We start from the raw sequence: 15251 nt of genomic DNA on the forward strand, positions 1-15251 counted from the left end.
GCTTTGACTTTGAACATAACGGAGTGTCTGTGGCTATATAGATCCTGTGTGGGCTTTCTCTGATCTTGCCAAAAATCCAGGGCCATTGCCTCCTGGGCATGAGGCATGAGTATTTAACTCAGGAAAGAAAACAGCACAAGTTGAGATCTGGATGAACTAGAGTACATCTCTCTCTCTCTGACACACACACACACACACACATACACAGTGCCTTGTTTTGTCTTCTCTGTGTAATTGTGCAAAATTAAATCCTTTAAATATCATGAACATTCCCAAAAACAAAGGCTCTGCTCCAGAATTGGAGTGATAGTATACCATGCCATGGCTTTCAGCAATACCAGTTTCTTTCTCCAGCATCAGGACTTATTAACAGGATACCTGGACTGGACTTCCCCGCAACTTATTAAAGAGCAGCCAGCTCCAGTAATGATGGGTGTGCAGAAAACCTTGAGCCAGAGGCAGTCTTGACCAAAGCCTCATTCTCCAAAGCCTGCTAGTTATTGAAGCTTCATTTAAGCACAAAGAACCTTTTTGTCTCTTTGTGTTTTCTTACTGCCACCCAGGGCCTGCTAGAATAGGAATGAGGATTTCAGGGGCTGGTGTGGGCTTCCCCATGGCTTCTCTAGGGCAGTCCCACAGCTGTCATTGAGAGTGAGATGGTAGTTATTAGGACCTAGATGGGGCCTACATGGATGTGTCAAAGGAGCCCCAGAGATACCTCATTCGCCTTGGCCAATTGTGGTCCAAGAGTGTGAGCCCCATATTAGTGTTTACAGGGTCCCTGGGCCCACAAGCCCATCACTGCTTTCTGGCTCTGCCCCTCCTGATGTGGCCATGGTCTCCACCTCTTTCTCTGTGGAGGAGCTGGTGACCACTCATCTGCCTTTCTGCCAGGTGCAGTTTGTCTCCAACCTCCAAACTCCCCTTTCTGCACCTTCCCCCTCTCTTGGTGACCCCTTTTCTTCTCTGGCATCCTTACACTTTCTCTACCCCTTCGTCCATCAACGCCTTCTTCAGAAAAGCATGGGTCAGATTCCTTGACACAGATGCCACATGGCTACTTCCTCCAATAATTGCATTTTTACAGGGGACCACACCTGAAGCCAGAGGAGTTAGTCTCTGAGTAATTACGGTCCTTGGCCACCAGCAAGCTACTGGGGGAAATCATCTCTTGAATGGGCAGAGAGAGGTACATTTTTGGTAGCTGTAAAATGATATCACAGAGTCGTTGATTCTTATTCATTCTTGTGTTCAGAAGAGGAGCCCATCTTTTAAGTATAGTGAATTCTCTTCGTGACATACAGGTGTACAGTTTCTTTTCAAGGACCTACAAAATAAGAGGGGCTATCTTTAAGAAGACATTCTTCACATTGGAAGTGGATACAGTTTTGATTCTTCAACTCCGCTTTCTCACTTGTCCAAGGTTGTACCAAACCACTCCATCTGAGTGACACAGTGATGTTTCTAACATGCACACCTCAAATATTGGAACTAGACGAGGGGAAAAATTTCAAAGCCCACTGGAAAAAACCCCCTAAGATATAAAGATATATGACTTTTTCCCCTAGCATATCAGGAAAAATTAAGGCTACAGAAGAGGGGAAAAAACAACAGGTTTTCCCTGAAATGCTGTTTTTGCCACCCTCATGCCCTAAGAGAAGGTAGCCAACAAAAGAAATGAAAAGAGCCAATTGCTTGTTCACATATCTATTTACAACAATGGAGAATAGCTGATTTTTCAAAGACTTGGGGTAAAAAAGAGGTTCTAGAATTTTCTTTCATCAGCTTTGCTGTGGTTTTCCAGTCCGCACAATTGTGAAGCCTGTCTTTATAGCCAAACATGTCTCTGGCTGCATTTTTCTTCTTTTCATGCCATTGTTGGGGCTCATTGGAGGCATTCTGGCCTCAGCTACTCATCCGCCTCCACACTTGAAAGTATTACTAGGTCTTTTCACAGTCTTCTTGTTTGCAGTCAGTATTTCCAATTCTTTTTAGTGTTTCCTTCTAGTTATTCAACTAAAAATAATAGAAACGAATGGCTAAATTCAAGATCAAACTCTTCCGGTAATCTCATACCAAGGCCCCTCCTTTTTTTTCCACACTTGAACCATTTGAAAAATTCCAAAAAATATTTTTTCCATGACCTTGCCTAGATTTGGCTGTAGCCCAAGAGATAAAAACACATGATAAAGGCTCTTCTGATGGTGCTTCTAAACTCAAGCCAAACCCAGCAAGGAAGGAATGGCTCTCAAGTAGCCCGACTTCTTAACGGAGGAGATTTGGCAAAGTTTAGATCAACACCTGAACATTTGGCTCCTTATTGCAACTTGGATGAACAAACTGAATTGGGAAATTAAGTGTAGTGGGGAAGGGGGACCTTCAGCCAATGCTAAATATTAAACTGAATTAAACTGAATTTTGAAGTGCCAAGAAGAATCTCCTTAGTCCTTTGTTATTTATCTTTTACTGAGGTCTCAGTGTTGTATTTCCTGCTGGGATTAAAAGAGAATGGCTTAGAGAAATTTCTGGAGGCTACTCCCATCTGAAAAATCCAGCGATTTAACTGGCCCATGGGGTTCAGAAATTGGAATCAAGTTCAACAAAGGTACTAAGTGGCCAAGAGCTTATCCCAAATAAATCACAGCCCCCAAACAAGGTGTTGAAAATCTATGGCTTACTCTCAGTTCTGCTGCTGATTTATTCAATGACTTATTGCACTTCTCTACCCTCCCTCCTCAATTTCATCTCTAAAGTCAAAGTGATGACACCTGGGACCTGTGAACATGAATGATTTCAGTAGTTTCCTGTGTGTAAGCGGCTCTTCGATCCTGGCCTTCAAGGCTGGTAGAAGTGTGGTGGGTTAAGTGGATGTACTAAGACTGGCTTTCCATGAGGTTTTCTCAGCCCAGCCTCAGTTAACATGGAGGCTTAAAACTATGGGCACAATTTACCCACTTTGTCAGTTCCTCAGTCCCCAATTAGTAGGACTGAGTCCTGAGCCAAACAGGCAAGTATTGAACACATGGAAATTCATGGGTTCTCTTGACCTGTCCTTTTTGTGGTCTTCTCTTTCTGTGCACACCTTAAAACAAATGGTTTCAGGGAGTGGCCACTCCCAGGAGAGGACAGAGTTAGGGTGAAGAATGGGGCAGTGAGCATCATGAGGCAATGCAGCCCTTTTGTTCAGAAGTTGCCTTGTCTCCCTCAACCATCACCCTCTTCAAAGAGCCCTCATCAGAAAGGCCCTCATACCTTTCTCATTTCCTTCCTGTAAAGACAAGGGAATTCTAGAGCAGAGGAGAGCAGCAGTGTTTACTTTACAGAGGAGCAAATGGAGACCCAGGGAGGTCAATGACTGGTCAAGGCTCTGACACCTGAGGCAGAACGAGATGGGAGGTAGGCATTCCACCCCCAGCCTGGGGCCCTCCACATCCCACACCACTTCCTTCAGTGCAGGGTGATGCTGCCACTCATCAGGCTTCTGAGTGTCTCTGCTGCACACTCCGGATGACAACCCTGTCATCAGCTTCAAGCAGGCCTCTTAATCCACTGCTCAGGGTTGGCATGGAAGGGACTCTTCAAAGAAACGAGCACGTCAGTGACCTGAAATGATCTGTGTATGAGTGTCCCAAGGGCTGTCTTAAATTATTTATCCAAAAGTAACCAGTGGTTTGGGGCAGACTTCTCGCTTTCCTGGCCATATTGTGAAGCTCCTTTACAATGCAGGAAGTAAACAGTGTCAAGGCCAATACGCTCACAGTAGAAACAGCGAAGGCTGCGAATTTTCTGTAAGAAACTGCAGAAAAGCAAACTAATGAAGGAATGCTAATCCCAAATAATCTTAACTTAGAAGAAGGAAGAAAGTGAGAGAGACAGGAAAGATAAAAAATGTGTGTGTGTGTGTGTGTGTGTGTGTCACAGAAAGAGAGAGTGAGAGAGAGAATGGAAAGGGCCATGAGAGAGGGCCTTCTTATTTGAGGACTAAATCATACTCAGTAGGAATTTCCAGGCAGCAGGTTGGAGTGTCTTGGGGTGTGTCTCCTGAGCAGCATGTGTGGTCTTGCACTACCAGGCAGTGTTCCAGGGAGAAGCTTATTTCATTAGAAGAGGTTGGGTTTGTGACTCGGTATGGCTGTTCACCTTTTGTGCCATAGTGTTGCAATTTATTGACAAACACACTAGAGAATATTTGACTCTTCTAGGGTGGAGGGTGTTTCTGGAATAGTCCTGTGGGTGTTTTCATAACTAGTCACCCTGGTCTCTCATTCCAAAAAATCAGGACAACAGATGAGTGAGACCTTGAATCATGCTTCACCGGGTACCTACTCTGTCTCTTGATGATGTGAGAAGGGACACTGACCAAAACAAGGTGACTTTTTGGCCTGAGACTGATCTCCATATGAAAATGACCAGAGTTTTGTGAAGTTGGGTTGTATTTGTTTTTAAGCAGTAGACACCGTGCCCACTTAATTACTCAAGCTCTGTAAAACCCCTTCCAGTCATTCATTTGGAGTTGACCTCTTTCTCTCACTATGCTGTCTGCAACAGCTAGGGAAGGGGATAGGTGTTAGGGATTGGGAGGGCAGAGATCTGACTCTCACATAGATATATGCAAGGTGGGAGATTTGTGGCAAAGCAAGGCGATCTCTTTGAATTCCTTGATGAGCCTGATATGAATGAATGCAAGCCCAAAGACAAGAGATTGGGTGCCATGTTTGAAAGCATTTCTATCAATCAGACAGATAAAGGAGAAAGAAATCTCTCAATGCCCAACTTGCAGCAGCCTCAATTCCAAAGTATCCTGCTCCCCACTCCCACATTTTCCTTCCTGGCAGTGGCCCAGGTTCATTTGCCCAGTCCCTGCCCTGCACTCCAGCAGCACTTTGGAGTCCTCTCCGCAATGCCTCGCTTTCTTTCATGCTAATTTGGCATGGGTGAGTCTTCACTTCCCAACCACACTGAAGGGCTTTGATGGTAGACACCTGGTCCCTTACATCTTTATTTTCCAAAGTCCTCAATTTGTCTCCCAGCCATGCAGTAAGCCCTCTTACTAAGTTGGTGTTAGGTTGGTTAGTTGGTTAATGAAAACTGCCCTTTGAAGAACAACGTAATTTAGTTTCCTGCTCTGGGTGATGCCTATCATGGAAAGCATGAAACCCCAAATTTCAGATCCCCACATCTTCAAGTTCATGAGAAGCCCCTCAAAGCCCTACTCCATCAGAGTAGTGAGCGAGTGAAACAGGCAACCAAAGTGTGTATCCAGCCAACCTGGATCTGAGATAAGGCAGACTCTTTTATTAGAAGGGAGCAGTAGGGATATGGTGGTAGTTACAGTGCCCCAGCCACACCCAAAGAATTTGAATGCAGACTGGGGATCTACCTTGGCCCTAATACAATATTTGAGAGTCAGTATTTGTAGTCAGGCTGACCTGAAACTGAATCCACACAGGGGCCTAGAAGGAAACAGGGTCATGGGAGCACAAAGGTTGAAAGCAGAACTTGTGTGGGTGGTAAGATCCCTTCCTGACCTGCATTCTTCTAGCGGTGCGGCCCATTCCACTCTCCCGAGCCCATCTCACACTCACAAACACACGCACCCACTAAAACAGAGTCCTGGAAGTTCTTCTCCAAGTTTTCCCCATTGAAAACAAAATTCTGAGTCCCTGGTTCCTTTCTCCCACTCTCTCCTGATGTCTGCCCTGACTTCGGCAGCTAGGTCCGCCATCCTGCGGCTGCCATTTCCCCTTTCCAGGGAGCTGCTGCCTCTACCCTCTGCCTTGGGCCCCTAGTTCATCATTCTCCCTCCTGCCTCCCAGAGGCCAGTAGCTTTACCCCTTGGTTTTCCTGGTAGCCACTTACCTGCCGCACCTTGCCTTTTCTTTGCTAGAACTACAGGGACCTGGTGAGAGAACCACATTCCTTCCTGCCAGCCTCCTAAGGAAACAGGCTGCAGTTTACCTACCAGGCTAAACAGAAAAGGAAAGTGGCCGGCAAAGGGCAAAGATGTTTTTGAGAGAGAGAAAGCTCTTAATCAAACACAGATATCAAGAATATTAGCAAGGGGACTAGAGAAAATTGCTATCAAAGTAAATGGTTTTTTGTACAAATGTTCCCTTTATTTGTGTTTTCCCCAGTGTGCCGTTCTTTCTTTAAGGCTTGGTGAACAGATGCGTTTTTGAAAATGTTGATTAACTTATCCTTTTTTTGACCCCCTTCCCACTCACTCAAACTCAGGGGAGCAGTGATTATACAAAAAGCCAAGTCAAGCCACTAAAGTGTTCTTCTTCACCTTAAGTAGCCTTTGATTCTCCAGGTGCAGAAATCTCAGCTGCATCTGGGCAATTGATTTCATTGAGTCTTAGAAATGGGCCAATTCTTAGGAAATCATGTCATCCAGTCCTCAACCTCCAGAGACAAGAGGCTGTGATCTCCTGGGATAAAATGTTCTCAAAATCATTAGCATCCTTTTACCCTTTTTCCTTCAAGATCAATGCCACATTCACCCCTTTCCAGCCAGTGATCTATGGTATCCTAAGACTTCTTTGAGGGTGTGAGATGGAGCAAGAGGGCACTCCAGCCTCCAAGAATTCATCACATCCTTGGCAAAAACAAGGTCCCTAAAAGCAAGCATAGGATTTGGCCCAGGAGTCACTGGCAGGAGCCCCATGGTTCTCATCCTAGGCTGATTCACCTATTCTTATCCAGTGTTCTGCCTCTTTTACTGGTGAAGATGTTAAGACATATGAGTGGCCCATCAAACCAATTAATTGTTGGAAATGTGATGGTTTTCTTCCATGTTATTGTTGTTGTTGTTTTTTCATATGGAAAAAAACCCTCTGGGTTGACTTTCACAAGCTCGATTTGATCCCTGTGACAAACACCACCTGCCTCCTGTTGATTCATGTTCACATTTCCCTTCCAAGGAAACAACCTGCTCTGTTGGGGCCTGGAGAAGAATGCAGGGAGTGGGCATTTAGGTGGGGAGGCTGGCGTGGCCTGCAGGTGCCAGTTGCTGTGCTTTAAACATGCCAGGAATGGGCTGGAGTTATGGAGGATTGGTGCCACATGGCATCAATCTTTTCAAGTGGGGTCTTGGCAAGTTGTTTTGTGCATCCCTTACTAGTGACCGAGGGGGATGAGAATGTACTTTAGCACTCTGGCCAGAAATGAGGACTTCTAAGATGATTAAAACCATGGCCTCCAGGAAAAGACTGAATTTCAAGTGTGACAGTGATGGATCAATGCTTAGTTCAGATCATGGTCAAGTAGATCTTCCCTGAGATATAGTGCTGATGAGGGAAGCTTTCAGGATGGTCTAAAGTTCTTTTTCTCCCTCTTGTCTGATACTTCAGCCATTTGAGATTTTGATTTTCTTTTAAGCCTTGATTTTTGGATTTCAATTTAGAGTAGTGACTTCAAGATTGTTTATCTGACTTGGTGGAACAAAACTCTGAAAGGGCCATACACATTCACTGGGGCTGTCTTGAGCTGGCAGCTTGGAAAGGCATAATTAGCTTGTGAGATAGGAAGAAATGGTAAGATGCTGCTGTTCCCATGCATTTGATGTTCTCTCTTAATGTTTTACCATTTCAGACAGAAAATTTTCATTGGTTCTGTTTTCTATAAGTTGGACAGCACAGTGAATAGAGAGACCTGTATTATCACCCTCCCAAATTATCATGAAAAAGAAAGAGATAGACAGTGATAATACTGGAGAAAATTCATAGTAAATTAACTTAGCCCGGCTAGTCAGATTGGATGCCCATCTTTGATCTATTCTAAACCATGGAGAAAGCCAATAGGCAAAATAGACTTGGGAAGAAGGATGAGAGATATTAGCACAGATACGTGAAGGTCAACAGGCATTACGACATGCCTTCCGTTTCTGCTCTTAAATTAAAACATATAATGATGAAACAAGACTTCCTTAAACTACCATATGTTTACATGAAATCCAGAGGATAAAGACTCTGATGATTTTGTGCCCTCTGAGATGTGTGCCTATGAAGAGGTGCAGCATGCTATACTAAATGGACATCCCAGTAAAGGCAGCTGCTGTTGGGCATAAGATGCCATTGAAGGTGCCTTAAATGAAACCAGTGTTCCTAATGAATGCCAGTCATTGAAAAGGCACAGTGGCAGGGGTTGCTTGGCACTGAAGACCCAGAGTTTCTTCTTATTTCTGTGTTACTGGTTGTGGTTGGTGGAAGATACAGGTCATATGAAGGAGAACAATCCAGTAATGTCCATACTGAATGATCTAGAAGTGGAGGTGATTCTCTAGCTGCCTGCCAGAATGGGGAGTCATTCTCATAAAGATTGCCTCCCTGCCTTTTAGCCATGGTGATAGAACTTGTTATTAACTTGTTTTTATTTTCTTTATATTATAGTGGACATCCCAGAAATACATGAGAGAGAAGGATATGAAGACGAAATTGATGGTGAGTATTGTTATGATTTAGCAGGTAATCGTGAAATTCAAGTTTGGTTATAAAGACGTCAACAAAAATAATGCCCAGGGTATGGGAGGGCCAAAATTTAGAACTATCAGTCAGAAATATATAAAAGAATCTGGAGAAAAATGAGGGAACCATCAATGGGTCTGCCAGGGTCAACTTTAGAGGTTTAGAAAGTATATTGAGTTCCCTCTGCTTAATCTGAAACAGATCCCCTCTTTCCAGAAACTTGTTACCTGGATGGACTTCAAATCTGAATAAACCCTTTACAAGTGAAAGATCAGCTCCTCTATATGTATCATTGCCTGAATCTTTTGACCTTCTCCCAAAAATGGCCTGAGTAAATGAGCATAATGTGAATATTCTCCCAGACCTGCTGTGGTTTCTGGTTCCCTGGCTTGGGGGGAACCTTCCTCACACTATTCAAGATTCCAATTCGGAGCTTGTTGCAAGATTTAGGTTTCTTTTTCACACTGACCATCTCGTATCTTTATATTTATTCCAAGCTCTATTTTTTCACTGCAAATACACATACTTCAAGAGGCTAGAGGGCTGCTGAGCAAATATGTAGATGTAATTTCTTCCCTCAACTCGTAATAGCACAGGTCTCTCTCTGGGCTTCTCTGCATGCCAGAGTTGATCTCCAACAGACTCAACAGCAAGATTCCACTTAAAGAATAACTGTAGACTAAGATTTATGCATTTAAGAAGAACAGTTTATAGAGCAGCTGCTTTTAACCTGCCCTTAATCAGAAACTTCATGCGTAGTTATAGAAACTGGAGCGACTCACCCAAACAGCACCTTGTTAACTGACTGCAGACTCTCCCTGCAAACCCAGTCCAGCACTCCTTTTATGGGCAAAAGTGCATGACCAACCTACATGGAGAGACTGCAGTGGATCAGGCAGAGGCACACTGGGATGGAGTAGAAAGGGCAATGGGTAAGGAGACAGAAAGCCTGATTTCCATTCCTACTTTAACTGCTTGCTAAGTCCCGCGACCTGGAGTGAGTTACCTAGTCACTTAATTTCTTTAAACCTCAGTTTCCTCACCTATTAAAATATATATAATATCCTACCTTCTTCATGGGATTATTAGGAGATTTCAAAAAATGATGCCCAGATATGGGCATGCCTTATCCACACTATAGAAACGTAATTAGATTAGTCTGCTAGGGCTTCCAGAACAGAGTACCACCGACTGGGTGGCTTACAACAGACATATATTTTCTCACAGCTCTGGAGGCTAGAAATTTAAGATCGAGGTGTGGGCAGGGTTGGTTCTTTCTGAGGGCTGTGAGAAAGAATCTATTCTAGCTCTTTCTCCTTGACTTGGAGACGGCCATTTTCCTGTTCATACGAAATTATCTCGTGTGTGTCTCAGAATTTCCCCTTTTTCTAAGGATACTACTCTTATGGGATAAAGGCCCACCCTCATGACCTTATTTTAACTTGATCACCTCTGTAAAGGCCTTATCTCCAAATAAGGTGGTGAGGGTTAGGACTTTGACATGAATTTAAGTGGCTGGAAAGGGGATACAGTTCAACCCGTAACAATAAGGCATGATGCCTTATTATTAAAGGAGGTCTGGTGGCTGGGGAAAATCTGCTGCTTATATGGCCAGGAATGCCAAATTAGGAAACTCATCATGTGCAAATAGTCCCAGACTGTCCTTTCATTAGCTTGAGGTTGGAAAGGAGGGATGTAGAGGTCTCCTTGAACACAAAGCCATCCCAGGTGCTGCAGAGCCACCCCAAAGGTGCTGTTAAAATCAGAGCTTACCTAGTGTAAGTCAAATTATTTCAATATTGGGTACTTTGTACTTACTATGTGCCAGACACCAAGCACTTTACAAATATTAGTTCATGTAATCCTCCTAACAACCCAGTTGAGGCAGATTTTACTGTTATCCCCATTTGAAAGAGGAGAAAACTGAAGCAAAGAGAGGTTCAATAGCTTGCCCAAAGTTACACAGCTAGGATGTGGCGAGGCTGGACTTTGAACCCAGGCAGACTAATTCCAGAGCTGCTGCTGCTACTGCTGTGCTCTGAAGAGCCTCTGGGCTGGGGAGGCTCAGTCACTTCACCCTGACATAGGCAGTGCCTGCAATCTCTCGTGTATTTTATGTATTGCAGATGAATATGAGGTGGACTGGAGCAATTCTTCTGCAACTTCAGGGTCTGGCGCCCCCTCGACTGACAAAGAAAAGAGCTGGCTGTACACGCTGGATCCCATCCTCATCACCATCATTGCCATGAGCTCGCTGGGTGTCCTCCTGGGGGCCACCTGTGCAGGCCTCCTGCTCTACTGCACCTGTTCCTACTCGGGCCTGAGCTCCCGCAGCTGCACCACGCTGGAGAACTACAACTTCGAGCTCTATGACGGCCTTAAACACAAGGTCAAGATGAACCACCAGAAGTGCTGCTCTGAGGCATGACATATTGCACCTGAATCCTATCTGACGTTTCATTCCAGCAAGAGGGGCTGGGGAAGATTACATTTTTTTTTCCTTTGGAAACTGAATGCCATAGTCTCGATCAAACCGATCCAGAATACCGAAGGTATGGACAGGACAGAAAAGCGAGTCACAGGAGGAAGGGAGATGCAGCCGCACAGGGGATAATTACCCCCCTAGGACCGCGGTGGCTAAGTCATTGCAGGAACAGGGCCGTGTTCTCTGCTGGGACAAAACAGGAGCTCGTCTCTTTGGGGTCACAGTTCTATTTTGTTTGTGAGTTTGTATTATTATTATTATTATATTTTATTTCTTTGGTCTGTGAGCAACTCAAAGAGGCAGAAGAGGAGAACGACTTTTCCAGTATAGAAGCGGAGCAGTGATGATTATTCTCCGCTTTCTCTTTCTAATCAACACTTGAAAAGCAAAGTGTCGTTTCAGCCTTTCCATCTTTACAAACAAAACTCAAAAAAAGCCGTCCAGCTTATCCCATCCTCTGATTGTCTTATGACTTAAGGGATTTACTGTGGTGTAGGTTCTGCCAGCCAACCCTACAAGCTGCCGTTTCCAGTCCTAGCATTTAAGTAGGATGTTGTTGCCTTTAACTTTTTTTATCCAGGGGAAAATTGCCATTTTAGGGTCAGCATGAACAGCTCTTTCTTGTATGCGATTTAAAACAAACCGGAAAGGAAACTTCACACGTCAAAATCCATAGAAGCACCCGGATGAGCCTTAAAGTGCTTTGTGAGTGAATAGGAGCCATTCGCTAATTCTAGACCCACAGTGTCTGGTGGTGGGGCTTCCCTTGTGGGGCTTCTGGTGGTGGTTTTGCCTTTTCTTTTCCCTCCTCCATGTTCTTCTAAAACATATACATATACACACACACACACACACATTTTTCACGTCTCTAAGCCCCTCGAAGCAGCGTTGTGTGATATTCTCAGAGACAGGGGAAAATAGAGGGAAAAATAGACTGTTGGTATGTTTTTCCCATCAATGAGATTCTGTAACTGGTCACCACTGGACGGGAAGGAGAACAGTGGAGAGGGAAAGAGAAGCCCAACCTCTGTGACCCTATGAGGGCCAAGGCTGAGCAGTGTAGACAGAGACCCTTTGAAATGCATTTGTCTCTCGAATAGGCTAGTAAACACTGACTTCTCCTTTGGGTTACAACCACCATTTCAACCTTTCGGGAGAGTCAGAGCTAGGATGTACAAGAACTGATTCTAACCAGAAGTCTGCAAGTACTGTGGACAAGAATGTTAACCACACTGCTTCAACCTTGAGAGACCTAGGTTCTCACACACATGCACACACACATGCACGCATGCATGCACACCAATTTGTGTTTTTTTATTAAGTGCCTTGAAAAAATGAAGAAAAATGTATTTTCCCTCTATGTAAAAATTAGTGAATATCTTACGAATTAAGGCATTCCTCTTTCCCTAATCCCGATGGCTCCATTCCCAAGTACCCCAACTCACCACTGATCCTACTAAAGGAATGAGCCCTGCTACCCAAGTGGTAGTCATAGCCCTAGATGACTCTCAACTACTTTTCAAAGGGAGGCATCAGGAATAGAATGAAACTGTGTGAAGGATAAGATTGTTCGCATCAAGGTCCAAATCTTGATTTCATATTAACGCCTAAGGATTGCCTGTGTGCTGGAAATATATTTGAAACTCAACCAGTATGCCCAGCCTATTGCATATCAATGTCAGACCATTTTTGCTGCTATGGTCACCCACAATTTCATTTGTCTTATACCCAGGTGAAAGGGGAAGGGTGAATGGGACTGGCTGGTTCCTTTAAATGTTAACTTATGGAAATGCTAGTTCAAATGGTAATGTCACAGTGTTTTGTATGCAGAGAGCAAAGTTCAATCAACAGCTATTTATTCATGTGTGTGTGTCTTTGCGCCTTTGAGTTCTCTGTATCTACTGTGTATGTGAATGGTCATGTGGGACTCAGTGGTGGTGTTGTGACTTTGACCTAGGGCCGAGTGTCACAACTGATCTTGGCATTCGGCACTCATTGGCACAGTGGTAGTTAGAGGTGAAAAGTAGAGCTGTCAAGCCCAAGGGCTTAGCTTTAGGGCTCCCCGAGTTGGACCCACAGCAGAAGCAAGATTTTAACGAGCCCCTTCCCTCTTCACCCTCCCATGATGCTCAGTGTTCAGAAAGCTGGTAAATCCTAGGGATTTCCAGAAGTAGCCTGCAGAAGAAGGTAAGTTTGAAAGCCTACTCCAGCGGTCCTGATGCTCTTATGCCCAGTGAGCCATTTTACAGTTCTCCAAAGTCTAGCCCTGTCTCAGACCTGCACTTCACCTCTAAGTTATGTACAACTCAACTTGCATCCCTCTAAAAGTCCTATATCCATATTCACCTTTGGGTGATTGGAGGCCCTGAGTGGGTCTTGAATGCTAAACAGAAGCAGGGTACACAGGGCTACATGTAGATACCTCACCAAAGCTGGAGGCTGGTCTGTTGTAAGACAGAAAGAAAGACAGCTGGGCCCAATTTTGACTTGGCCAGGGGACACCTTGGTGTGTTTGTTATCTTTATCTGTGGGTAGGCTAGCTGACCCATCTCCTTGAGTCATTCCCTTCGGGAAACCCCACTCCCAGTATTGATCTCCTTTTTGCCTTGTACTAAATGACATATTACCTCCACGCTCTCCCGGACTAGGCGGTCAACAGGGCCACAGGGTTGCTTTCTGTCTTTGGTGGGGCAGGGGAGTTGACAGGGATGAGGGTCCAAGGAATAAGCATGAATGACAAGAAACAAGGGAAAGAGTTAACCTGTCACATAGTAGGTTAACTTTTCCAGGGTTTGCAGTTAAAGGTATTCGACCATTCGCTGGCTGAGCCAGATCACGGGAACTTGAGAGCTTTTACTGTGATTCTTCAATGTAAAAAAACAAACAACAATGTCAAACTGTGTTTATATGATTTGTATAAAGCCTTTTTAAGATTACTATTTAAATAAACATTATACCAGAGATATTTTTCTGTATCTTTTTTTTGTTGTTGTTGTTTGTTTTGTTTTGTTTTGTTTTTCCTGCCTTGTCTTCATTGGAGACAAACAGATCCGGGATAAGGGTGACCAAATTGTCCCACTTTGCCTGAGACTTTTTCTGGTTTTTGGTACTGAATGTCCTGTTGAAACAGGATAGTTCCCTTGACCCCTTCACAGGACTCATGACAGGTGGCTTGCTTACTCAGCCTGCAGCTCTCAACCCCTTGTGGGAGAGGGAGAACACAGGAGAGTAGGTCCAGAGACCAGGATGAGCCCTTTTGGGCAACCAGCAGGAGCAGAACTCTATGTGGGCCCGTGGCAGAGTCTAGGGGTTGCCCATGACCTCTGGAACCCCAAAGGGCATATGTTACAGTGTGCTCTTTTAGCTTTGCCGTCCATGGATGCCTTAAGTGTTAAACAGCTCAGTGTAGGGTCACGGTGACAGCCTCTTGCACCTGCAGTCGGGTTGCTGTCTAGCATCCAAGAGGAATGAGGTTTCACAAACAAATTTGAGGGTGGTGAATGTGGAAGATTTTACTGAGTGGTGGAAGTGGCTCTCAGTGGGATGGGGAGCTGGAAAGGGGATAGAGTGGGAAGGTGGTCTTCTCCTGTAGTTTGGCCATCCCTGGCTGAACTCTTCTTCGAGGTCCCACTATCAAACTGTCCCTCTGAAGTCAAGCTGCTTCTTTCCAACATCTGGCTGCTGCTTCTCTCCTTCTCTGCCACTCTGCTGCTCTGCTGGTGGGGCCTGGGGTTTTTATGGGTACAGGATGGAGGACAGGGCAGGCCAGGGTGGTTTTGGAAAAGGCAACATTCAGGCAGGAAAACAAGAATGTATGTTCTCACTTTGGGCCGCAGGTACCAAAGAAGAGGGTGGTACCCTTTGTCTGAGTCAGCTTGGTATAACAGGCTACCACAGACTCAGTGGCTTAAACAACAGATATACATTTCTTACAGTTCTGGAGGCTGAGAAGTCCAAGATCAAGGCAACAACAGATTCAGTGTCTGATGAGGACTGTCTTCCTAGCTTTTAGATGGCTGCCTTTTCTCTGTGTGCTCACCTGGCCTTTCCATGGAGAGAGATCTTTCTGTTTTCTTCTTCTAATAAGAGCACTAATCCCATCATGAGGGTGGGACCTAATGACCCACCTCATGACCTAATCTAAACATAATTACCTCCCAAAGGTCTCAGATCCTCATACCATCAAAATGGTAGTTGAGGCTTTGATATATGAATTTTAGAAGGACACAAACATTCAGTCCATAATAACCCTCAATCCTGGGCAAACTAAGATGGTAAGTCATCCTCTTGGGATAATGTTT

General features: G+C 44.6%; 1 protein-coding gene across 3 annotated transcripts in view; it reads left to right on the top strand.

Moving 5' to 3' along the window:
• NRP2 (neuropilin 2) overlaps window positions 1–13915 on the top strand; it is a 115355-nt gene extending 101440 nt beyond the window's left edge. For 2 of the 3 annotated variants that reach the window (XM_025404391.1, XM_025404392.1), the window contains exons 16-17: window positions 8391–8441; window positions 10592–13915. In XM_025404391.1, the coding sequence (XP_025260176.1) occupies window positions 8391–8441; window positions 10592–10893 (353 nt within the window). In that variant the 3' untranslated portion in view covers window positions 10894–13915. The remainder of the gene's footprint in view (window positions 1–8390; window positions 8442–10591) is intronic. The other variant, XM_025404393.1, reaches the window with a different exon arrangement.
• Window positions 13916–15251: the final 1336 nt, after the last annotated feature.

The sequence above is a fragment of the Theropithecus gelada genome, chromosome 12 (assembly GCF_003255815.1).
Source record: "Theropithecus gelada isolate Dixy chromosome 12, Tgel_1.0, whole genome shotgun sequence".
Lineage (NCBI taxonomy): Eukaryota > Metazoa > Chordata > Mammalia > Primates > Cercopithecidae > Theropithecus > Theropithecus gelada.